This window comes from Xiphophorus couchianus, chromosome 18, assembly GCF_001444195.1.
Source record: "Xiphophorus couchianus chromosome 18, X_couchianus-1.0, whole genome shotgun sequence".
Classification (NCBI taxonomy): Eukaryota; Metazoa; Chordata; class Actinopteri; order Cyprinodontiformes; family Poeciliidae; genus Xiphophorus; species Xiphophorus couchianus.
This window is the reverse complement of record NC_040245.1, coordinates 14,405,286-14,431,701: the sequence shown is the minus strand read 5'-3', so window position 1 is coordinate 14,431,701 and position 26,416 is coordinate 14,405,286. Positions and strand designations below refer to the sequence as shown.

The 26,416-nt window shown below is 39.8% G+C and overlaps 1 protein-coding gene across 3 annotated transcripts; it reads left to right on the top strand.

The window, feature by feature from the left end:
• The first annotated feature begins 554 nt into the window (after positions 1-554).
• On the top strand, positions 555-26,373 carry sacs (sacsin molecular chaperone). 3 transcript variants are annotated; one of them, XM_028044908.1, is made up of 12 exons: positions 555-753; positions 3,105-3,178; positions 3,394-3,502; positions 4,681-4,831; positions 6,818-6,908; positions 6,982-7,067; positions 8,117-8,228; positions 8,409-8,555; positions 9,049-10,534; positions 12,065-12,156; positions 12,962-12,988; positions 13,459-26,373. In XM_028044908.1, the coding sequence occupies exons 3-12, from the start codon at positions 3,480-3,482 to the stop codon at positions 25,008-25,010; spliced, it is 13,767 nt and encodes a 4,588-aa protein (XP_027900709.1). In that variant the 5' UTR covers positions 555-753; positions 3,105-3,178; positions 3,394-3,479; the 3' UTR covers positions 25,011-26,373. The 3 variants fall into 3 exon arrangements, with proteins under 3 accessions (XP_027900709.1, XP_027900708.1, XP_027900710.1); XM_028044907.1 differs by having other exon boundaries at positions 555-952; XM_028044909.1 differs by lacking the exon at positions 12,962-12,988 and having other exon boundaries at positions 555-952.
• The last annotated feature ends 43 nt before the right edge of the window (positions 26,374-26,416 follow it).

Genomic DNA, 26,416 nt, shown 5'->3' with positions numbered 1-26,416 from the left:
ATTCAGTACATAAAACAGTTCCATTGTGTAATTTATAAAGAACAATAAGTATTTTGTTCATGTTTGCACTGAATATATTCGTGTGCTGGGGTTAAAGTTGTAGAGCGGTGTTTGATGCAGTGACATGAGCCATCTAGCGTTGATAGAGGAGAACTACAACCAAACGTTTTTGACTTGAGTCAGAAGGTAACAGCTTTCCTTTTGTCGCCATCTACCTGTGTTGAATTGTAAGAGCAGCCAAGTACCACAGTTTTCTTTCAATATGTTCATATTATCGCAATAAATAAGTTATTTGTATTTTTTTAATTGAATGAAATGTAAAAAGCAGATTGCTAAAATGTTAATAAGTAATGGTAAATAACAAATAAATGCAACTAGCTAATGCTACATTGTGTTTCACCAAATTTCTATATTTGTGTTATTTGATCAATAATTGTTTTTATCTGTTTTGTTTATTTCCTCATCAATTTGCAGTCTTTAATCTTTTCAAATAGCTATTAATCAGCCGTGCGCCGGCGTGGCGTGCCACACCGGAGCTTGAAGCTGTCTCTTTAAGGGACCTGTGAGATAAAACCTGCAGTGTAAAACGATCGAGTCCACGACTCTTGGCAATTGCACTTTAAACTAGGTTCTCCGCCAGTTTCAGGTCAGATATCGGGCACGTTCTGCGGTCATCAGCAGGAACTCGTGACCTCATCCGCGTTGCAGGAAGCAGGACAGTGATGCGGTGCTGATGCTGCTGCCTTCCTCGCTGTGAGTGTTCATCTCTCTTTCCACAATGCGGCACCGAGATCAGCTGGGAGGTTAGGACACCAGACGATGACTTAGCTCAGGATACTGCCAGATCAAACGGCAACGCACAGATGTACGATCAATAATTAATGGGAAATACGTCTGAGTATTGGGGAGGGTCCTCCAGAAAATACCCTGGAGACTGAAATCGTGCACTCTGGTAAGTTTGACGTAGGCTTTTTTTTTTTTTTTTTTTTTTTACTACATCCCATTTCTACCGCAGCGTTTTGAAAAGCATAGCTCATACAGTAGAATAGGTGTCCTCTGGAGTTGATGTCATTGTGAGCCGACTGGCGTTTAGATTATCCTTGACTTTCATGTGATGATGTCACTTCTTTTTCTTTTTTTTTTACTGCAGATCTGATGATTTGATCGATTATATCTCTGCTGTGTGTTCATAATTCATAATAATTAAAACCATCTATGTGCGCTGTCAGTGTGTATCAATAACAGATATCACCGACGGACCAAGCTGAAGGAAATATGTGGATTTTGTGTTTATGTGCCACACAGTTTAGGCAATAATAAAAAGGAAAAAATGGAATTCGTATTTTAAAAGTGCGTCATGACGAGGACAGGCACACCTTTCACTCACTGGGTCTCGACTACAAAGTTGGTGTGCGCATCCTTTTGACTGCAGTGCTCTAGCGACTGAACGCTGTTTATTGCCTACAACTCCCAGCATGCAGCAACCAGAGAAACTCCGGCTACAGCATGCAATGTGCAGCATTACTTTGCATAAATAAGAGACATTCTGTTTTAAAAGTACAGGATTTAGTAAACGGGGGAAAATCTGGAAAAAATGTAGCTTCAGATGTTTAAAATAGAACAATTTTAGATTAGTTTCCTAATAGTTTCACTGTATCATAATCTACACCTGATATGACTACAGCTTCCACAACAGGCTAAAATTTGTGTATTAAATGATTGATAAAGCAACAATAGCATATATTGATATTCAAATTATAGATTACTCAGGAGGGGTTCAGATCCTCATTCTGATATTAGCTTTCCTGACTTTTAAATCTTTGCATTTATTTTTTTATAGACATGACTTAGCACACATATCTGTATTATTACTTGCAATTTAACAAAAATAAATAAATTAAAACAGTAATGCTGGCTGTGATGTTCAGAGAGCCTTTGCCTGTCTTTAAAAGAAAAAGAGTGATTTGGACCAGGACTTTTGGCCCTTGATGAAATCATAATGATGATTGTCAGTGAGTCCCAAACTTGGGCTCAAAACCCCCAAGTGGCCACCCAATAAATCTTTTTTTTATTATTTGCAAGAATTGCTTAACTGATAAACCTTTAGAACTTAAGTTCTAAAGATTATTGCAAATTGGAAAACAGCTAAAAAATTATTTGTAATATACATTTACTGTAGATTAGGTTGGCGTTTATTAGTTTGTCAATCCTCTGTTTTCGGTTTTTAGCAGTTATGCCTACAAACCATATTATCTGCCAACTGAAAATCTAGATGCTGTAGAATATATATGCATGCTTGGAAATTCAAATCTGTTGTCATTCAGTTTTAAATATGGAACAATGAAACAAGACTGCATTTTCTTGGATTTGGAACAGTTTGTATAATTAACAAATAGATAAAAACACAAAACAAGCTACTATAAAATAAAAGTAAAGCGTCCTAACGGTGTGTTGCAGAAAGCTGTGTGGCATAGTTCAGCTCTTTATGTTGTGTTATGTCCTTCTGGCAGCAGTTGAAATGGTTCATGGACTTCCTAATTTTTAATAACATTAGCAGAAGCAGGTGTGAGGAGTTTCTGACACCAGCCAGAGCTCATTTCTCTGTCGCAGGTCCTGCACTGAGCATAAACACTCCAGTGACACTCTTCCAAGCTGAGATGTAACGTCAGCTCGCTCATTTCACAGCTCAGAGGATAGTCAAACAGAGGTAGGCTTGTTTTAAATGCAAACACAGACAGAATATACAATGGAAGAACAAAAACCCATAATAAAATTTAAAGTTTGGAGCTCTCAAATCTTCATTGACTTTCCCAAAGCATTTATTTTTGCAACATTTAGCCACAAATTATCGTCATTGTTACTGTGTTAAGAAGTCCAGAGAAATGAATCAAACTCAGTTTAGCGGCAGCATCCTTATGAACCTGGGAGAATTAAAGACGATGCGGAAGTGACTGGGGGGTGAATCCTCTTGCTTCACCTCCGGTGCTTCTGCTCTCAGCCGCGCTGTGTAATTCATTATTATTAGAACATGGCCTTTGAAGGAGTTACGGTGTTACCGAAGGGGAATTAACTATGCCGCCTGCTATTGTTGTTATTGTTTCTAGGAAGTCGTGGTGCTTTCACATGTGTAAGCAGTTCGGGAGAAGAACCGCAAACGGCGCTCACAGGACAGAAACAAGTGAGTGGGGTTTGTTGGGATAAAGAGGGGCTAAACACAGCGCCGGCATTATACCGCTGATAAACAACTCCATGTCTCCAACTGTTAAATGTTTTACAAGTGTTCTTTTAGTTAACTACACATCTCCAAAGAAAGCTGTCATGTGTGTTTTGTAGCGCTGTTTTGAATGGAGAGCGTTGTTGCTGTAAATAACGGTTTTTCTCGCCTCACCGCAGCCGTTTTCCCGGTGCTGTATCCCTGCGCCCGGCGGAGAAGATAGTCCAATGAAAGTGTCTGAGCTGGGACATAAAACAGCAGCGACATGGCAAACTGTCCAAACCCGTGGTGAGTTCAAGAAAAATATTCCTGCCATTACGAAGCATATTGCATTCAGTGGATGCTGTGAACATGACAAGCAGATTGACGGCCTGTCATTATTTTTTATCTTTTTGGGTTGTTTTTTTTTTTTTTTAATCGTACCTGTGTGGTTTTATTGGCCTGCGCCCTACGCATATGTGTAGAGGGTTTAATGTAAGCCCAGGAGGATGAGAACCATCCTCTGCTGAAGCAGCTGCCGCACCCACTCTCCTCCAGTGAATGCACCACTGTGCACTTGACTGCATAGATCATGTAGCCTGCTGCTGGAAAAGCAAGAATATTTACTTTTATTGCTGTTGGAAACTTCAGGTTTGTCTTATATAAATGAAACACCCACCCTTGCGTAATACAGCAACCGTTGCATGTGTAAAGTGTTCTTCTGCAGCACAATGGTTTAGCATGAACAAAAAAGTAGAAAAATAAATCATAGGTAGGCTACAATGTGCGCACAAACAATTTTCCTACAGTGCCTTGTATTCCCACCGCTTGAGCTTTTTCACATTTTGTTAGGTTACACCCACAAAAGTTAATGTTATTTTCATTATTTTGTTGTGGACCAGCTGAAAGCACTGCAGAATTACTGAGAAGGACTATGATGCTTTTCAAGCCCCTTTATTATGGAGCCTCTAAAGAAAAATCACGGCTATGTTTTAAAAATGTTTTACACTTATTTTTTAACAGATAGTCTGTGAACAGTTTGCAGTTGTGCAATTGACCTCATTCGATTTTGATCTGAAGTCTCGGGGAGGAGAGTATGCTGAAAATAAAGGCATGCACATTTCATATTTTTATTTGGAAGAACATTTTAAAGCTACACATTTAATTTTAGTTGACTGTTATGTACTACTTTGTATTGAACCCTTTGCTCCCAATCACAATGTAGAGTGAAAAGAGTGAATTCTTTTGTCCTGTACACCGTATATAAACACTAGAAATGCCAGTAACATATGGGTGCCATGCTCATGTTTCTTCCAACCTTTTAGGTTTAATCAATATTGATTGTAACTAAGACTCACATCCTCCACTGGGGGGGATCACATCAGGCAACACATTTTGCCCTGTTTTTCACAGGGCCAAAATTGGTTCAGATAAGTCAAACTCTTTTAGTAATGCCGGGGGCTTTTATCTGTGTTTGTTGTTTCCAGGGTGCCATGGGTGACAGTTAGTCATGAGTGCATCGGCCCGAGGTTCTACCAGTTGTCCCCCTTCACATCCGTCCAAGATGTCAAACAACTGCTGTACGAGGAAACAAACCTGCCAGTCAAAGAGCAGCGTCTGCTTCACAATGGGAGGATAGTGAGTGCCTTCGTTTCTACCTGAATTGCATTATTATAAAAAGACTGTTACAACATTCAGGACACAGATCTTTCATTTTAACAGTTCTTTTATAAATATTAGTTTGTTGTCCAGTAATCCCATATATTCTCCAAGATGGATCATTAAATCATTAGATGTGTTCAGTTTTCATGAGTCTTTGCTGTAGCTGCAGCACAGATGCTCTGACAATTGCATACACTGCAAACATCTTCCATTGTTAGAAGTGTCTTCTTGAGATTTTCCCCAAGGTATGACTTGTTCCTACTTTTCACTAATTGAGTTCTCAGTGTTATTGACCTTATCTCTGATCAGAAAATGGCAAAGGTCAGCATGGATCTTTATCTATTGATCGACTGCCAGCTGTTGACTGATAAATCTGCTGAATTTGGAGAATGAGGAGCAAAAATGTATAAGCTGCACACCCATTAGATGTATCCAGCTCCACTAGTGAATTTAGCTAATTTTATGAAACTGTTGCCTTTTTGATGGATAATTTTTTGTGGTACTCTGGTGAAGATGTTTTGATAGTGCACTCAATGAATTTCCAATTACAACTGCAACTGACAACAAATCTAGGCTGATCGAAAACACCAGGTGCATATGAATTGATGCTTTACAGCATCCGTCCTTCCCTCCAATTAACAAGTAAAAAGAAAAGCTTCAAACCCCACCTACCAGCTACGACCAGACTTTATTTTATGTATTATTTCTTACCAAAACTAGACTTCATGTCTGTGCTTTCATGTTAAGCATTCCTTATAAGGAAACAAGGATGTTGTGCCAACTAAATATAGGTGTATAATTCATGCTGTTTTGCTGCTACTGCTAATGTTATTAAAAATTGGGAAGTCTAATGGAGAAGATATGCCTGAAGCTCTACTTAAGTGAAGAGGGATTTTCTACTTAGAAGAAACTAAAAGGAGGCATTATTCTTCCCATCTGCCCCTCTGTGGATGCTTTCAAATTATATAAAACAGTCTTGTTTTTACCAGCTACATTTTCAAAAAACAAAGTTACAGAAGTGTAAATATTTTGGGGGATTGCAAAAGCATTTATTGATTTATTTATTTTATTTTTTTTGCAATTTGTCACTTCACAACCACAGGTTTCACATTAAATCCAGATGAAATACATTGAAGTTTGTTGTTGCAATGCGACAAAATGTAGAAATGTTTAAGAAACATAAAGAAATCTTTATCCAAATCTATTGTTTATATCAGTAAATCACAATTTTTCATTATATTTGCAAGGACCATCTGCTTAAAATTATTTGATAGTTTTCCATGTAATTGCTTCTTTACTAATTTTAAACTAGGTGGGCATTGCTGAGATTAAAACAACTTCTTCAAACTTGTAGCTATTTGCCTGCTTACTATAACCATTATGCATCAGCCCTTAAACAACACATTTGTTATAAGCACTTTACTTGGGACCCGTGCTAAATATCTGTCTTTGTCCTGAATTATGCAGTAATTATTATTGCATGCAGACACCATGATAAGGTTGCTGATGGAGGACTTCTCCTGTATGCAGCTGGGTTTGCCTTACAGCACATTATATCTAAAGAGTGCTGAGTGCAGCGACTAGCAGTGTCACCTTGAACAGCCACGCTCAGCTGCAGCATCGGGCCCTCATACTGACTTTCTGCCATGCTGCTGCATTGATTCTGAAAGACGCATCGGGAAAAGATTATTAATCACCCAGTTTGCAGTTATCACTGGGATTGGTTCATCTGTAACAGTGGCATAGTATCTCATTAGTTGTCAAATTATTAATCAGCCTTACTTCTCGTACTGTCTGTACTAATTCGTTGCATTTAAATAAATGAGTTTGATCTAAATGTATTATTTTTACATTAAGTTGCTATTGTTTTTCACAATATATTTTAGATGTTACATCTGCCATTCTCTTCCAACATTATAGTTGAATTAGTTTTGTATATTAAAGTTTTTTTGTCTTTTATAGCTCGATGACAGAATGCAAATTGGCAGCTTGGTCCTTGCAGGAAGCCCAGAAGTGTCTATGACCCTGGAGGGACGGGGCCTTAGAGGAGGAGGTAAAGTTGAAATATTTTTATCTCTACCATTAACATTACTTTTGTGCAGCTCATACAGTATGATCTGTTACAGGGAGATTTGGCCAAACTACACCTCCACTGGTGGAGTTTTTGAAGGACATTCTCAGAAGGTACCCTGAAGGGGGGCAGATTCTGAAGGTGAGTGGAGTTTATTTCTTAAACTCTTTGGGTTACTTCTGAATATTTATAGCAACTTTTGCACTTGTTGACATCCCTGGGGTTAAAAAAGATGCAAATAGACCTAAATAAACACATGTTTTTTGCAGTAGCATAATCTCAGACTAAAGAACTCAACTTCTAATTTGAAACCGTGTTCAGTGGGGATACAAGATCCTGCATTAAAAAAAAACAAAAAGCTACATCCTTTTAATATCACTTTTGTGTAGCCTCTTTTTGCCAAGAGGACTCAGACTCCTCCTATAACATCTTACCTGGTTGGATCATACAGAGAGAGGGATCTTTGACCATTCCTCTTTGCACAATTGATCCCTATTATCAAAAGTCCTGGGTTCTCTCTAACTTTCTCTTCTTTTCAGCTCCATGGCGTTTTCTATCAGATTTAGGTTTGATATGGCCTTGGAAGGTTGATATTGTATCTACTTGACATTAGTTTGTGGATTTGGCCTTATTTTGGATTACTGTGATGTTGAAGGACTAAAAGATATCCCATTTTTGATTTCATATAGAGTCATAGCATCACATGCCAAAGGGCATGAGGTGTTTTACATATGCATTGTTTATTTCACACCAGATCCATTCAGAGTGTTTCTTTAATCATTAGTCATGAGTGACTTGTTATGTAGTTCTATATTAGTCTTTCAGCTAATGGTTATTATAGGTCTACTGCCTGTTAATTACAGGCATAATAGTGATGGGTTAATGTTGACTCAAATTCTCCCTTAAAAACAGGTGTGTTACTTTCAAGGAATTTATAACGAGAATCAATCTTGAGGAAAAAGAAAGAGGACTGTTCTTGTTTGGGTTTAATTTCCTCCTGCAAGCTTTATTGTGAAATATGGTAACATTACCAAAAATTAAGGCTTGATGTCCTAAATGGAGTCATCCACTCTAATTATTTATTTTTTAACTGCAAAGCCTTTTGGTTAAAAGCAGTGCTAAAAATGCTCATTTCTCTCTAATGTCCCTATGTTCAATATTTCTCACTGCTTTTCTGCGTCATCTTGAAGGAGCTGATTCAAAATGCAGAGGATGCAGGAGCCACTGAAGTGAAGTTCTTATACGACGAGACGGAGTACGGAGTGGAGTCACTGTGGTCACCTGACATGGCTCAGCATCAAGGTTAGCAGTTACTTTTGAAGTCAACTTGGCAGCAGAGTCATATTGTTTTTGCAGCTAAACCACTACTAATGAAGTGAATTCTTTTCTTACTTTTAAAATGATGCACTACAATCTTTCATGCAAACATTTTAGTTCACCAATTTCTAAATCTCCTGAGTTTATTTATGCTGTAACCTGCAGGGACAGCGCTGTACGTCTACAATGATGCTGTGTTCACTGTCGAGGACTGGAATGGGATTCAGGAGATTGCAAGAAGCAGAAAGAGAGATGACCCGCTGAAAGTTGGACGATTTGGTATCGGTTTCAATTCTGTGTATCATATTACAGGTGAGAGTTTGCTGGAAAATTAAGGAATATAACTTATATTTCCAAATGTTTGCTACTTTGTATAGACAAAATTAGTTTAGAATAAACAGTTTTCTTGGATTAATTAAAATATTATACTATATTTCCTTAGACAATGGTAATTATGATGTTATTTGGGTGTTTAGTCAAGAAAATAGTGTAGTGTGCATTTTTGTTAAGCCCCTTTTTACTGTGTTAATATCTAGTGCTATCAATTGCCTTGAGAATAGATTCAATCTGTGTATAATTAAATTTGAGTATACAACAAAAACATAATAAAGATCAAGGATCACAACTTTGTGTTTGTCTCTCATGTGTTCCGATAGAATACATTGATTTGGCAAAGCAAATAATGTTAGCAATTAAATCCTTCTTCTTACCTTTTTTTATTATGTCAAAGTTTAAGATCTCATTCATTAAGTTGCAAATATGTACTTTCCATTTTTTAAGTTTGTTGTTTATTCTTATGTTCCAGATGTTCCCAGTATCTTCAGTGGGGATCAGATTGCCATGCTGGACCCCCATCAGACCCTTTTCGGCATGCACGAGTCTGGGCAGTGTTGGAATTTGAAGACGGACATTAAGGAGATCACAGAGCTTGGTGATCAGTTTGCACCTTACACTCAGATATTTGGGATTTCAGAGAATACCATCCGGGATGGCAGCTTTCCAGGAACTCTGTTCCGTTTCCCACTTCGTGTGAAACCTTCCCAGCTTAGTGGGAATATTTACAACAAGGAAAAGGTTTTGGAGCTGTTTGAATCATTCAAAGCTGATGCAGACACAGTTCTCCTCTTCTTGAAGAGTGTCCAGAAGATCTCATTGCATGTCCGAGAGTGTGACGGTACAGAACGAATGTTGTTTGAGGTCAGAGCAACAGAGAATCCTGATGATAAACTAGAAAGGCCAAATGCACTGAAGACACTGTGTCAAGCGGTGGACAGCTACAGTAATGGTGTTCCAAGCTCCATCATCACATGTGTCACTTACCAACTTCACATAGAGACTCAAGATGAAACATCTAAAGAAACTCAGAGGACCACATGGCTGGTTTGTAATGGAGTTGGAGGCAGAGGGATGTGTGCTGAGTTGGACTCTCTAGCGGACGATTTGAAGTTCATGCCAACAATTGGCATTGCCTTGCCTCTAACTGTCATAAACAAAGAGGACGGAGGTGCCACATGTGGTTTCTCAGGACGAGCTTTCTGCTTCCTTCCTCTTCCACCGGGTGAGGAGAGTGAGACAGGGCTTCCGGTTCATGTCAGCGGCTTTTTCGGTCTCACCGACAACCGCAGGAGCATCAAGTGGCGAGAAGTGGACCAGTGGAGGGATCCAGCTGCCTTGTGGAATGAGCTGCTTATAATAACTGTCATCCCTAAGGCTTATTTCGCTCTCATTGTGGATGCTATAAAGAGGGTGCAGACAAAAAAGGACCAAGACTTTCCTTTGTCCCCAAGAGGAACATACAGGGCATGGCCAGACCCTAAACAGGTCAAGTCCCGCTGGACGCCCATTCTCCAGCCCCTCTTTCATGAACTACTGCAGCAGCGAGTGATCTATTCACTCAGTGAAAGTTGGGTCGGAGTGGCGCAGGCTGCCTTCTCAGAGCTCGACACTGACAATGATATTTCAGAAACGGTCATCAACTACCTCCAAAGCTCAGGAATGCAGGTAGCAAAGGTGCCAGCTGCAGTGGACTTTGCTTTGGTTTCCTATATGACTGAGTCTACTGAGGTGAAGAAAGTTACCCCTTCTTTACTGCGGCAAACTATCAGGAAGAGCAAACACAAAGGTCCCTCAGAGCAGAAGCTGCTGCTGCTGGAGTTTGCTCTCAGTGATGCCAACTACAGTGATCTCATAGGGCTTGAGCTTCTGCCACTCGAGAATGAAACATTTACATCATTTTCATCTTCTGTCAGTGAAAAAGATGCCATTTATATCACATCTGAAGCGTTCCCCAGGTAAAACGCCTGGATAAACATCCAATACTCTAAGTTAGGAGATTTAACTTCTTTTAAAGGGTCACAGTAAAAAAAGGCAAGACTAAACAGAAATTAGTCTGTTTTTAATTTGATGCCGCTTTTCTTTATCCATAGCATGAATGTTTACAAGATTCAAAAACCGTGACCCGTTTTACAAATGGTTATATATTCACCTGATGTATCTTAATCTTGATCCCTAATATACAGATGAAACTACTGTTTGCATACTGTACAGTGTATGTAAACAGCATACTGTTTACATATAGTACACTTTAAATAAAACAAGTTAATAACTGTCATTGCTTTTTTATAATGCATTTCACATTTTAGTTTGCATTACTAAATGATTTCTATTTGATAAGTGCCAGAAATGTCACAGATTACATCTTTTCAGCAGTTACAAATTGCTTTACATTTTGTGATTTGGATCAAACATTTTGGGTTTCCTTTCACAAGCTTTTCAGAGTATTTTGCATGGGCTCTTCCCACTGATTTTTCATAACTCAGGGCTTTCTGATTACCACTCTAAGACATTGACCTACAATTGGCATTGCCTATGTCTTAACTTCCTTCCATAATAATATTTCCTCCTTTACCTCTTATCTATTTGGTAAAGTGCACTGGTCCAATCTGACACGTTACACCCATCGTACTTCCACACTTGTACTTCAGTTGGTGTTCGAAAAGTAAAGATGTTTATTGTAGTAAAAAAAATATATATATATTACTTTGAACTTACATTAACAGACTTTAGGAAATGTCTACAAAAATTAAAGTCTTTGTCCTTGTGGACATTTGCAATCTGGCTTTTTTATGTCTCTTTTGAAGTGATGGCTTCCTCCTTGCTGAAAGGCCTTTCAGCCCATGTCAGTACAGAATAATGACAGTGTTACCAGCTTCAGGCAGCATCTTAACAAGATCTTTTGCTTTTGTTCTGAGGTTGATACACACATTTCACACCAAGACCTGTTCGTCTCTGAAACACAGAGTCATGTTTCCCATCGTGTTTATTCTTGCATGTTGTTGTTTGTACAGTTGAATGTGTCACCTTGGGCCATCTGGAATTTGTACTCAAGGATGGTCCAAGTTTGCAGAGATCCACTCTTCTCCTCCTTTCTGATTTCATTTGATTTTTTTTAAATCACACAAGACAGAAAATATGCTTGAGATCTTGATTAGAAATAAGGCTCCTCCATTTAACTCAAATGTTAACCCATCGTATTTATGCAAAGTCATAATTTCATCTTCTCACATCATCTCACACTGTTTAACAATGTAATAATCATAATGTATGTTTAGTTAATTGTTCTGGCATTTGACAAAAATGAAATCATTTTGATAATTATAGCTCACCTAAAACAGTAAAAAGATTATTTACTGATTTATTAATAAACAGTGACATTTATATTTGTTTCTGTTGTGTGTACATGCAAACAGCAAAGATGTTTACTGAAAGTTTGATTACTCCTTTGTTTACTACATTTCTAATTTCCTTTGCTTTATTTTAAGGTCTCTCTATCCAGGACTGGAGCATCGGTTTTTACTGGAAACTATGAAGCCTTCAGTGATGGACAGCTTAAAGAAGGCTGCCAAAAGCAGAGGTAGTAACACACCAAAATTTATTTTACAGGTCTCTATATAACATACTGTAAATATTTTATGTTTATATCCATGCATCCTTAATCCAACAGTGACTGGTTTATTTGATTCATGGGTTTGTACTCAGACTCTACTCAGACTGTGATGACTGCGTGAATTGTAACCATGATGTTCATTAGGCCATTTTTATCTTACCCTGCAGCTGTGCCAGCAGCGCATTAAATCTGGTACATTTCTGCCAGATAATTCAGGTGGAGATGACAGTAAAGAGAACAGGCAGTGAACATTAGGCATGTAGCAGTGACTGGAGCGCTTCCATACCCCACCTGTTGCTGCACACTGCCTATCAGCTTGTTGAAAAAAAGCTTCTGGATTTAGTTTGTTGCCCAAACATATAGCAAGATTAATTCACCAGCCAGTATTAGTTTTTTATATTTCTGGTGTTGCTATTTAAAGGATAGTACAGCAAAAAACACTTTAAAATGACAACAAAACGACAACATTTAGTGGATGTTGAGCAGATGTCCATTCTGTATTTATTTATAACCAATATGTTACATTATTTTAGCAGAAGTAGGAATACTTTTTGCTTTTCTGCTTTAAAGAAAAGACATGAGAGCATTTTAAATATATTTGTTTTTAATTTTTGTGCAAGACTGAAACTTTGAAGAAGTGCCCATGAATAAAGTAAATTGATTCATGAATGATTTTACTTCCTCACAATGACCTGGACATGTAGTCCATAAGCCAGGGAAAATAAAATGCAGAGTAAAAGATCTAATATCTAATATGTCATTTAAATTACAGTGCAGCAGTTTCTTTGGGGGTGTTCAGGTAGGTATTACAAAGGGTGCTATATATCTTCTTATAATTAACCCAAACTAATGTGTGGCTGCAGACAATTAACTCACCTATATGATGAGAAAAATAAACAACTCGCACATTATTCTCTTCCTTGTTTTTTTCTTCTGTCAAAACTTTTTCTATTATCAATTAGACCAATGTAGGATTCACGTATTACTTTATTTTAAAATTGGTTTTGTGATTTGCATGTTTCAAGTCAGTTTGAGCTATTTGCTGCTCAGACAGGATGCTGATATAAGGAGAATTGTGGAAGCTTGTTTGCATGGATCACATTACTATTGCATCTTAAATATTGTTAATGCATAATTTTAATGAAAATAATTTTTTATTGTGAATATGGTTTTCAAGTGTTGCTCACTTTTAGAAACTAACTAGTCAACAATGAACATTACCTAATGTAATATTTGACACTGAATCCATTGTTGTTGTCATTTTAACAGGAAGACCCTGTACTCAGCTACAAGTGTTGAATCCAGAACGATCAGCTCGACTCATCAAGGAGATTCTCTCTACAGCCTGGCCAACAAGAGACTTCAGTGTAGAGTGGGAACCTGGAAACAAAGAACTAAAGCATCCCACAATTTCATGGTTGAAAATGGTTTGGAAACATCTCTACATCAATTTTGCTGATGACTTAAACACATTTGAAGACATGCCTTTGATCCCTCTCGTGCCCCTTGAGGACAGCATGAACACAGCTAAGCTTCTTCGTCTCAAAACCCCCTCACCCATAATTCATGTGGATAATGATGAGGCTCCGGTCTCTGAAAGCCTTTTTAACATTCTGGAAAAGCTTGGGGGTGTTGTCATAAAAAACCTGGACTCGTGTTTGCAGCACCCTCAGCTTAAGTGCTACATCCACCCTTGCTCTCCTGGTATGTTTTTGCAAATTCTAAGTAGACTACCAACACAGAGGTTGTCTAGCCAAGTCTCGGCTTTCTCAGTGGAAGAGAAAATTGTGCTCAGAAAATTTCTCGCAGGACTGTCTGACATCACTGAGAAGGAAAAACATACATTACTGGATCTCTCTATCTTTGAAAAGGTGGGGGCCTATTCTGAAGGTACTTCATCATTTACATCAATGAGAGGTGCAAAAGCTTTACATCACAGAGCAAAGTACCCTCCAGATGTGAAACTGTCAGAAAATCTTGTGGCCTGCCATGATGAGGAATCAATCCGTCTCATCAAGATGCTCAACGTAGAACAAGTCAAAACAACAGAATGTCTGAAGATGATTATTCGGGACATTGACAAGGGCTTCTACTCAAAAGATGAAACTACCCAGATCATGCTTTGGGCTCTTAAGCATCTGGGATTTTTAAAGAACGAAAACTCATCTGTGATTGGATGGCTTTCTGCTCTTAAATTTATTGAGTTGTCAAGTGGAAGGTCTGTAAAAGCCTCAGATCTTTTTGACCCTGAACTAGAGATTTTACAGCATTTGTTCTACAAAGAGGAGAAAACACGGTTTCCCACAAGTACATTTACCAAATCTCCTGACATTCTCCATTCACTTCGACAACTGGGGCTTAGAAATGAGGTGCAGGTCAGTGAAAAAGATGTCCTCAAAGTGGCAAAAAAGATAGAGGAGTTGCAAAGCAGTGAGGAGCCTGAATGGGACTCAATAACCAAAAAGGCAAAAACACTCTTGCAAATTCTTAATAAACAAACCAAGTTGATAAAATCAGCTGATATCCAGGCCTCATTGCTTCAACTAAAATGGGTCCCTGTCTGTAAAGAAAGACCTCTAACTTACCCAAATTCTCTTGCTTGGATTGGAGATACGCTCAATATCTGCTCTCTGTCTGAGATGTGTGAAATATGCCATGCAGTGCTTGTGGGATCTTCAGTACCACTGGTTGAACACACCTCTGCAGGTTTCAAGAAGGCTCTGAAACTTACAATAGAGCCACAAGTGGATCAAGTATTACAGCACTTGAAAGCTGTGAATGACTGGCATAAATCCCAAGCATTTACCACTGAGGATTGGTACCAGTTTCAGCAGATTCTATTTGAGATTTATGGATTTATGCAAGCTCATCTTGAGGATGCGAGAGAAGCAATGAAATCCTTGCCTTTTGATTGGGTGTGGACTGGAAAGACATTCACATCACCAGGCCAAACTGTCTTAAAACCCCTCCCCGATCTAGACCTGCAGCCTTACCTCTACTCACTGCCAAAAACAATGAGAAAATTTCATAAGCTTTTCAAGTTTTGTGGTTCAGTTGAAGAGGTTGTCCCAACCCATGTGTTTGACGTCATTGCCACAATCCAAAAAAGATGTGAAGGAGAGATTAGCAAGGAGGAAAGTAAACACAATATTCTGCTCTTGATCAACATCCTCAGATGGCTGTACAATAATCAGATTGCAGTGGACACTAATATGCAAGTGCCTATCTTTTGTTACAAGAACCCAAGCAAATTAGCGATGAAACCCATTCATGAATGCACCTACTGTGACATCAAGGTCGATGATTTAAATGACTTACTCGAAGATGCCTCAGAACCTATTATATTGGTCCATGATGACATCCCAATGAAAACTGCTGAATGGTTGAAGGTGCCATGTTTGAGCACTAGGTTGATAAACCCAGAGAATCTTGGCTTTGAACAATCAGGCCAGCACGAACCTCTAACAGTAAGAATAAAAAATATCTTGGAGGAATATCCATCTGTAGCAGATATCTTTAAGGAGCTCCTCCAGAATGCCGATGATGCCAGTGCAACAGAGTGCAGTTTTCTTATTGACATGAGAAAAAACAATGACATTCGAGAAAATCTCCTTGACCCTGGCATGATTGTTTGCCATGGGCCGTCTCTGTGGTCTTTCAACAGTGCTGCATTTACAGACACAGACTTTTTGAACATCACACGGCTTGGTGGGTCAGTGAAGAGATGTGAAGCGGATAAAGTTGGCAAGTTTGGCTTGGGTTTTAACTCCGTTTATCACATCACTGATATCCCCATCATAATGAGCAGGGAATTCATGATTATGTTTGATCCCAATATCAATCACATTAGCAAACACATTCGAGACCGGTCCAATCCAGGGATCAAAATCAATTGGAGCAAACAACAAAAGAGGCTAAGAAAATTTCCCAATCAATTCAAACCATTCCTTAACATTTTTAACTGCCAGCTGCCTCTAGCTCAAGACTCACCATACAAATACAATGGTACTCTTTTCAGACTTCCATTCAGAACAGAGCAAGAGGCCTCATCCAGTGAAATCAGTAGTCTGTACTACAACACCACAGATATTTATTCCCTGGTTGATGAGTTCAGCATATGTGGCCATAGGTTCATTCTCTTCACTCAGCATGTTGGATGTATGGTGTTGAAATACCTGAAATCTGAGGAACCAAACCCAGCAGCAGCACAAGATGTGGTGGCTATTAACAAAAGTGTGTGGTCAAGCAAAGCCTCCTATGGACCCTTGAGCATCCTAAAATCTGCAGCAAAGGTTATGAAGAAAGTAGCCAACACCAACAGGGTTCCTGCTGATGTTCCTAAATCTGGCTGCATCATTCGTATTGTGGTGGAGGAGTTTCACAATGTCTTCAAACGCATTGTGGACCTACACTCTCCATTGTTCCGAGGTCCAGAGGAAGATCCCAACCAGTACTTTGAGATGGCAGCTAAAGGGGTCCAAACTCGGAGACTGACAGATGAAATGCCCCAAAAAGCAATCGAGGTCACCAACTGGCTCATCTGTTCATGCATGGATGTGAGTGAAGCCCTCAAAGTTTCCCTCAGTGATAGTGGAAAAAGACTTGGACTGGTGCCTTGTGGAGGAGTTGCTGTTCTTCTCTCAGAGGAAGAGAATCGCAAATGGACTGTGAAAACAAATTCAACACCAATTGGAGAGGTGTTTTGCTACTTGCCTCTCAGAATCAAAACAGGCCTGCCAGTTCACATCAATGGCTGCTTTGCTGTCACTTCCAATCGCAAAGAGATCTGGAAGACCGATACCAAAGGACAGTGGAACTCTGTGTTCATGAGGCACGTCATTGTCCAGGCCTACTTAGCAGCCCTCTCAATGCTGCGTTCACTGGCTGAAAGTGGAGAACTTCTCGAGTACAGCTACTATTCAGCATGGCCAGATCCAAGTCAGGTACATGATGACTTTGTGCTGATCAGCCAGGGCATTTACCAAGAAATAGCCAAAGGAGGTGACAGCGATCAGGCCAAGGTTTTTTCAGATGGAAAAACATGGGTGTCAATCAAATACATCAGATTCCTGGATGACGCCTTACTTTGTAGGCCAGACATTGGCTCTGCTGCTTTCAAGATATTTCTAAAATACCTCAGGAAGAGTGGCTCACAAAACCTCTGTGCTGTTGAGCTCCCTGACTGGGTAAAGGAAGGATTTGATGATGCTGGATGTAGAGGGAAGTTAATGGAAAATACCCTGACAGAGAAGCAGTTCTTTTCAGAGGTATTTTTTCCTCACATTCAGGAGCTTGACAAAGAGCTCAGAGATCCTCTGATGCACTATGTCCTAAATGAGAAACTTGAAGATTTTGAATCAATTCTTAGAGTCACTCCTTGCATACCTTGCTCTGGCCCCAAAAGTGAACTAGTTTTACCCTCCAAACTCATCCATCCAGAGGGAAGAGTTGCTAAACTCTACATTGCTGATGATGGAAGATTTCCTGAAGAAACGTCCAAAGACTATGTAAATCCAGTCTGTTTAGTTAAACTAGTGCAGCTGGGCATGGTGAAAGATGATCTATGCTGGGACGACCTCACTGAGCGTGCTCATTCTGTCATTGAGCTTAATGAAAATGATCACACAGCCGCATGCTTTCGTAGCAGCATACTACTGAGTCTCATTGATGAGAAACTGAGGATGAGAGATCCAGTTGCAACTGAGTACCTGGAGAATCTACAAGATATCAAGTTCCTTCCATTTCTGACAAGACCTGCAGGCTTCTCTTTACCATGGCATGGGAACAGCTTTTCCCCAACCACAATGTTCTCACCTAGAGAGCTTTACACAACTGAACATCAGGATACAGTTTGCCTAATGAAGCCAATTCTGAATGAGAATTCACCATCCTTTAAAGGGTGTGGTGCAATGTCATTGGCTGTGAAAGATGGCCTTGGTCTAATAAGGAAGCCCCCTGTTGAGCTGGTCATCAGTCAACTAAAGGAACTTTCTCAGTCTTTTGATGGTGTCACGTTGTATCAGGAAAATATAACAAATGCCTGCTACAAATACCTTCATGAGGAAATGCTGCAGGATGAAAATGTAAGAGGCAAAATAAGTGAAGACCTAAAATCATTTAACTCCATTTTGGTAGAGAACACATATGTCAGTCCTTCCAAAGTTGCATTCCACCTGAATTTTGATGCAGCTCCCCATCTTTATCAGCTTCCAAACAAATACAGAAACAGCTGTCGAGAGCTTTTTGAAAATGTTGGTGTGCAGCCCAGCTTTACTGTTGAAGATTTCTCTGCTGTTCTTGAAACAGTGAAGCAAGAGTGTGGACGAAAGACACTAACAGAGGAAAACTTCCAGTTATGCCGCAGAATCATTAGTGAAGGAATCTGGAGTCTAATTCGAGACAAAAACCAAGAGTTTTGCCAAGCAAATTATGGTGGGATTTTGTTACCAGACTGCAATCTAACACTGCAACCATCAAAGTCATTATGTTACAATGACTGCCCTTGGATCAAAGTCAGAGATTCCTCTGTGAAATACTGTCACGCTGACATTCCAAGAGAGGTTGCTGTGAAGCTTGGAGCAATCCCAAAACGTCACAAAGCACTCGAGAGATATGCATCTAACATCTGCTTCAATCCACTTGGCAGTGAGTTTGGACAGAAAGAAAAACTCACTAGCAGGATTAAAAGCATTCTCAATGCCTATCCATCAGAGAAGGAAATGCTGAAAGAGCTGCTTCAAAATGCAGATGATGCCAAAGCCACAGAAATCTATTTTGTATTTGATTCAAGGACACACCCCACTGACAGAATATTTGATGATAAATGGATCCCGATGCAAGGCCCTGCCCTCTGTGTGTACAACAATCAACCATTCTCAGAGGATGATGTCCGAGGTATTCAAAACCTTGGAAGAGGAACAAAAGAGGCCAATCCAGGCAAAACTGGTCAATATGGAATCGGATTCAACTCTGTTTATCACATAACTGACTGCCCATCCTTTATCTCAAACAATGACATTCTCTGCATCTTTGATCCACATGCACAGTATGCACCAGGAGCTACATCTGTAAGTCCAGGAAGGATGTTCAGAGACTTGGACTCGGACTTCAGGTCCCAGTTTTCAGATGTTCTAAATCTGTACTTGGGAGCTCATTTCAAGTTAGAACGGAGCACAATGTTCAGATTCCCCATCCGATCCATAGAGATGGCAAAAACATCAGAGATCAGTTCTGTCCCTGCATCTGATAGAATGGTGCAAAACCTCCTAGACAAGCTGAAAACAGATGGTGCAGAGCTTCTTATGTTTCTCAACCACATGGAGAAAATATCAGTTTGTCAAATAGATCATGCATCTGGTGAACTAAAAGTGCTCTATTCTGTCACAGCCAAAATAACAGATGGCGATCGACTAAAACGCAAACAATTTCATGCCTCTGTCATTGACAGTGTTACTAAAAAGAAGCAGCTCGCTGCTATTCCAGTCCAACAGATAACCTACTCGATGGATATAGAGGACACTGATGGAAACATGACCTCGTGGATGATCTGCAACAGATCTGGCTTTCCAGACATTGAACATGTGTCCAAAAGTGTGGTTTCAGCTCACAAAAATGAAGACATAACTTTGTTTCCACGTGGAGGTGTGGCAGCATGTGTAAGCCACAATTATAAAAAACCCCACAGAGCCTTTTGCTTCTTGCCCCTTTCACTGGAAACTGGTTTGCCTTTTCATGTCAATGGACATTTTGCCCTAGACTCAGCTAGAAGAAACCTATGGAGAGATGACAATGGTGTAGGGGTAAGAAGTGATTGGAATAAAAATTTGATGACATCACTTATAGCTCCTGCATATGTTGAGCTGCTGATTCAGCTGAAGCGCCGATACTTTCCAGGTCCTGATCCCACCATGAGTATACTACAGGGAACACCTCTTCATGTTGTTAAAGACACTCTGCGGAAATACCTCTTTTTTTTCCCAGCCAACAGACTTGACATTCAGCCAGACTGGTATTGCTTGGTTAAAGCAGTATACAACTGCATCCATGCTGATCTGAAGCGTTTGCTTCCTGTTGTAAGAGCAGCCCAGATGGACAACTCTGAAATTCACTCTGTCATTTACATCTCATGGGTGAATACATCCACTGCGAACAAAAGCAGAGCCTTCTTTGATAATCTACTTCAGGATGAGCTTCAACACTTGAAAAACACAGAGTATAACTTGACCTCAAGGAAGTCTGTGGCTGAAAATGTCTACAGGCTGAAAACCTTGCTTCTTGACATTGGTTTTAACTTGGTTCATAGTTGTGATGAAACTGCAAACCTCTACCTCTGTCTGGAGGATGCAGGGATTCCAGTCACATATGTAACACCAAGTGATGTCCGCCAATTTCTGCACACTTTCTCATCACCTGACACATCTTGCCATGTTGGGAAACTCCCTTGCCGCCTCCCACAGTCTACCTTCAAGATGGTTCATAACTTGAAGCTCCTGGTTGACTACTGTTTCAAAGACATAGAAGTGGATGAGGTCAAAATTGATGGCTTGCCACTATTGATAACAATGGAGAATATGCTTCAAGTGTTTGACTCAAAGAGACCAAGGTTTTTGACAGCTCACCATGAACTTATATCATCTAGGAAAGATATGTTTATGAATACATTGTACATGAGGTACAGCAATGTCCTGTCAAAAGCAGGAGTTGCAATACCCTTTGACATCAGAAATTTTAGTGACCTTCTGGGGTCTGTTCTACCTAGAGAGTATCGAACAAAGATCCCTGTAAAGTGGAAAGATACCTTTCCTAGTGAATCCTGGCTAAAGAACACATGGAGCTTCATCAGTGAGAATGTAGCTGTTAAGGAAGATCAGACGGACATCAAACCCAGCTTTGAAACAGTACTTGACACTCTGAAAGACTGGGCTTTACTACCCGGAATCAAATTCATGGCCAGAGAGAAGCTTGTCATCCCAGATCATGATGCACTCCTACCTCTAAGTCTGATAAACATTGCCATATTTCCACAGGGCCAAAATGACAAAGTCTTTCACACTCTAATGAAAGCAGGATGTATCCAGCTTGCAGTGAACAAAATCTGTGTCAAAGAGAGTCAAATCATTCCTTTCCTGGCACAACACACAGCCAACATTGAAAATCCATCAAGCATTTTGAAAGCTCTGGAGTACATGATTCAGACCTCTGCATTCAAAACAGCAAACCTGACTGACAGGGACTTTGAAGCTCTTCTGTTGTATTTCAACTGCCACCTGCCTAACATTTCTCAACAAGATGCACAGAGTCTGAAACTCCTCCCATGTTTCAAGTCAGTTAGTGGAAGATACATCAGTATTGCAAACTATGGTGCAAATTATGTTCTTGAAAAAAGCATGCCAAGTGCAGACATAGACAAATGGACTCAAACATCTTCATTTGCCTTTCTTGCTGACAGTCCACAGCTTAAAGAACTGTATGCCTTCCTTGGCTGCATGCCAATCGATGACCTTGAAATTTACCTCCATCACCTTCTGCCAAAGTTTGACAGTCTCTCCTATGATGCCAAAGTTGAACACATTGTTTATTTGAAGGAGAGACTCATGTCAATGGAAGAAGGCTGCAAAATGAAGGATCAGCTTTATGATAAATTACAGGGGCTCTTGTTCATTTATGACTACTCAAACAGACTCAGACCTGCCAAATTTTTCTACGATCAAACCATAAAGGTGTTTGAAGTTATGTTACCTGCAAAGTCTTTCATTCCAAACGACTTTTTTAGGAAAATAGAGCAAGTGACAAAACCTAAGAATGGTGCACTGTTATTGACTTCATGGATAACATTTCTGAGAAATATTGGTCTGAAGCATGAGGTCTCACAGCAACAAGTCCTCCAGTTTGCAAAAGAGATCAGCATCAAAGCCCAGACTGAAAGTTGGACCAAAGAAAAAGTGCAAATTGTTGTCGATGTACTTTTGAACCATATCTTTAACGAAAGAATCGACCTCTTTCAGGGCACCTTTCTGAAGGAACTGTCAATGATACCATTTCTGTGTCCAGAAAGAGCTCCCAAAGAACTCATCAAGCTTCATACTCAGTATCAAGAGATGAGTGGCACAGTGCCCCTGATTCGTTTCAGTGGATCGCAAGTAAACCCAAAGTTCAAACAAACAGATATAATACATTTGCTGTGGACTTCCTGCCCAATCCTACCTGAGAAAGCTACACCTTCAAGCATAAAGGAACAGGATGACAGTGCTCTTGGTGGACAGGAACAGCTTGACCAAGTTCTAAACATGTTGGGTGTCAACTTGGACCCACCTCTGGAGAAAGTCATAAGCAACTGCAAGAACATTTGCAATATATCAAGTCCAGATGATGAAATGGTGAAAACGAGGAATAAAGTTTTGAGGTCCACATATGAATTCCTCAGTGCCGACAAACGAGATTTCCATTACCTGCTACGTGGAGTGACATTTGTCATGGTTGAAGATGGTTGGAAATTACTGAAACCCGAGGAAGTGGTCATCAATTTAGATAATGAATCTGACTTCAAGCCCTACTTGTATAAATTACCTTTGGAACTCGGCACCTTTCATCAGTTGTTCAAGCTTCTTGGCACAGAGGATGTTGTGTCAACCAAACAATATGTTGAAGTGCTGTGGAGAATTTACAGGAGTTCTGAGGGGAAGCAGCTCGACCCAAATGAAATGAGATCTGTGAAAAGGGTGGTCTCTGGATTGTTCAAGTCCCTTCACAATGATCCACAGGAAATTCGCAAAGATCTTGAGAGCCTCAGAGATTTGATCTTTTACTTGCCAAGCCATGATGGAAGACTTGCAAAATCCAATACCCTGGTGTTTGATGATGCCCCACACTACAAAAGCCGAATTCAGGGCAACGTTGGGGTTCAAATGCTTGTGGACATGAGCCAGTGTTACCTGGGGAAAGACCATGCTTTCCACACAAAGCTTATTATGCTACTTCCACAAAAACTAAGACCTAGACTACTGAGTAGCATTCTCGAGGAGCAGCTTGATGAGGATTCTCCAAAAATGTGTCAGTTTGGAGCTCTTTGCTCCCTGCAAGGTCGCCTTCAGCTTTTGCTGTCCTCAGAGCAGTTTATCAGTGGTTTGATCAGGATAATGAAGCATGAGAACGATAATGCGTACCTTGTGAATGAAGAAAAAGCCATACGTCTGTGCAAAGCACTTTGTGAGGGACTCAAAGTGTCCTGTTTTGAAAAACTGCAGACAACTTTAAGAGTGAAAGGATGCAGTCCCATCCCACACAGTCGCAGTGAAACACTAGCTTTCCTGAAGAGATATGGAACATCTGTAATTCATCTCTACATCCAGCATTCAGACAGTAAAGACATAAACTTTCTTCTGGCACTAGCCATGACACTGAAGTCTGCAACAGACAATTTGATCTCTGACACATCATATCTGATTGCCATGCTAGGCTGCAATGATATTTACAGAATCACTGAAAAACTAGACAACCTTGGTGTCAAGTATGACTCAACAGAGCCCTCAAAACTTGAGCTACCCCTCCCTGGAACTCCAATTCCTGCTGAGATACACCACACACTGCTCATGGATCCAATGAACGTATTCTATCCTGGGGAATATGTGGGCTACCTTGTTGACTCTGAAGGAGGAGATATCTATGGTGCCTATCAGCCCACCTATACCTATGCCATCATTGTTCAAGAGGTAGAAAGAGAGGAGGAAGAAAATACAAGTTTCCTTGGAAAATGCTTCCAGATTGATATTGGTTACAGTGAGTACAAAATTGTGAGTTCCCTCGACTTGTACAAGTTTTCAAGACAAGACGAAAGCACCCATATCCGAGATACTAATTGCCCGCAAACCCCTTCAAGCCCAGAGAGTCGATCCTCTGGTCTACGAATGATGCCTCCTGTCTTTTCTGGAAAAGAAAACCTTAGACCTCCTCCTCAGAAACAGTCTCCCAAAAAGATTAAACTTCACTCATTACCTGAGATTCTGAAAGAGGTGACCTCAGTCGTCGAACAAGCCTGGAAGCTTCCAGAGACGGAAAGAAAAAAGATAATCCGTCGGTTGTACCTCAAGTGGCATCCAGACAAAAATGCTGAGAATCTGGACATTGCCACAGAAGTGTTTAAGCACCTGCAAAATGAAATCAATCGTATGGAGAAACAGTCTGTGGCTGATCACCAAAATGCAGACAGAACTTCCAGGAGAACCTTCTCCACATCATCAACCCGCTTCCAGTCAGAGAAATTCTCATATCAAAGGTTTTATTCATCGTGGAACCAGGAAGCAACCAATCACAAGTCAGAAAGACAACAGTTCAGGGAACATTACACTAACTATGCAGGGTCTTCACACTCCCATCGTTTCTTTGTACCCCCAACCTTTAAAACAGTTGGGAACCCTGTGGAAGCCCGCAGATGGCTGAGACAGGCCAGAGCAAACTACTCTGCTGCTCGCAATGATCTTCATAAAAATGCTAATGAGTGGGTTTGTTTCAAGTGCTACCTGGCCACAAAGCTTGCCCTAATAGCTGCTGACTATGCAGTCAGAGGAAAGTCTGACAAAGATGTTAAACCAACTGCTCTTGCTCAGAAAGTGGAGGAGTACAGCTCCCAATTGAAAGGCCTTGCAAATGATGTTCAAATTTTGGAGGGATATGGCGTGGACAGTCTGAGGACCCGCTACCCTGATCTCCTGCCATTCCCACAGATTCCCAATGATAGGTACACATCTGAGGTGGCAATGAGGGTGATGGAATGTACCGCAAGGATTATCATAAAGCTTGAAACATTTGTGCAGCATAAAATATAACATTGCTTAATAAAAGTCTGCAAATATTCTCAGTGAAATCAAGAACTCATATGGCTGTATGCAAAAGAGATCACAAAGAATCCGCTGGCAGCTTCTGCAACATGCAGTTTCTATCTGTGAAAGTGGGACAGTGGCCCATGCACAGTGAATAAATACATGGCTCCCATGACCTGTTGGCCCATATATGTGCATAGGCTGTACATAGCTATGCCTCAGCAATATGTTTTGTTTACCAAAGTCCCCACACTGACTATAGTTATTCTGTTAGATACAAAAAAATATGCAGCTTTTTTACTTTATCTTTTATAAAAACAAAATAATATATTTTCTTGCTATAGAAAACAAATTCAGTGTACTTAAAGATGTGCTTGCTAGAAAGTATCTATACCCTGTTATATACTATGACTGCTCTCATACAGCGTGTCCTACTTTCAAAAGATCTACTAGCCCAGAAAACACAATCATGTTTGTAATTGTTCTGTTTTTGTACTTTCCTGATTGTTTTCATATAATTTCTGTAAAAGTTGTACATTTCTTGTAACATAGCCAGTCATTTGTTTATGGAAGAAGTACTTTTTGAAACTCACTTGCATTTTCACTCATGTAGCATCAGTGCTTGGGGCAACTTAGGGAAATCCAACTGTGACGAGAAACCCTTTGATTTAATTTAAGCAGTAACCTTTTTTCTTCTTCAAATCACTGAAATGTTTTGCATCATGTTGACTTCATGTACCTCTTTTCAAAGCTGGTGAGCAAATGTTTGAGCACATTAATGCTGTGTCAAAGAGCCATATGAATTTAGGTGTTATGAGGTGGGCCCAAATGTGACTTGTAATATTTCTAATTTACAGCCATGTCTATATTTTTTTGTGATGAGAACTGTTCTGGCTTAAGGAACATTACAGCATCAATTGGCTGTTCTTGTGTGTATTTTTTGCTTTACCAGTCTGATTTAACTTTTATTTTACAAATATGCTAAATACTGATCACATACTTTGTAAGTCATTTGCAATGAAATACAATCTAAAATGTGCTGCTTGTCATCTGCTTATTTCATCTCAAGTTTCAGGTAACTCTGACATCATCGCATTGAATGAACCTTCAGTATCAAATGTGCTGATGTGGTCTGTGCCACAATGAGGCCTAATAAATTCCCATTAAAATTTGTGCTCCCACATTGAGATAAATCAGATTTTCCAAAATACTGCAATTATTGTAATTAAGCACACCATAATTTAAATTTAAATAAGAGAACCATGTCATAACAGGCCATAAAAAACACTGATGTGTGTTACCTGCATCTTCCAAAGCTGAAGATCAAGATTTTACTCAGATTTTTTTTTTTTTCATAAAAACGTTTTTTTAAAAACCCATCCACTCCTGGATCTCCCCTCTCATTGCTGCAA

What these genes read in the sequence shown, in the direction of transcription:
- sacs (XM_028044908.1), top strand. Translation starts at nt 3,480, where the DNA reads ATGGCAAACTGTCCAAACCCGTG. An exon ending in GCAAACTGTCCAAACCCGTG is followed by an intron (nt 3,503 to 4,680) that starts GTGAGTTCAAGA and finishes TGTTGTTTCCAG; the next exon opens with GGTGCCATGGGTGACAGTTA. An exon ending in TGACATGGCTCAGCATCAAG is followed by an intron (nt 8,229 to 8,408) that starts GTTAGCAGTTAC and finishes TGTAACCTGCAG; the next exon opens with GGACAGCGCTGTACGTCTAC.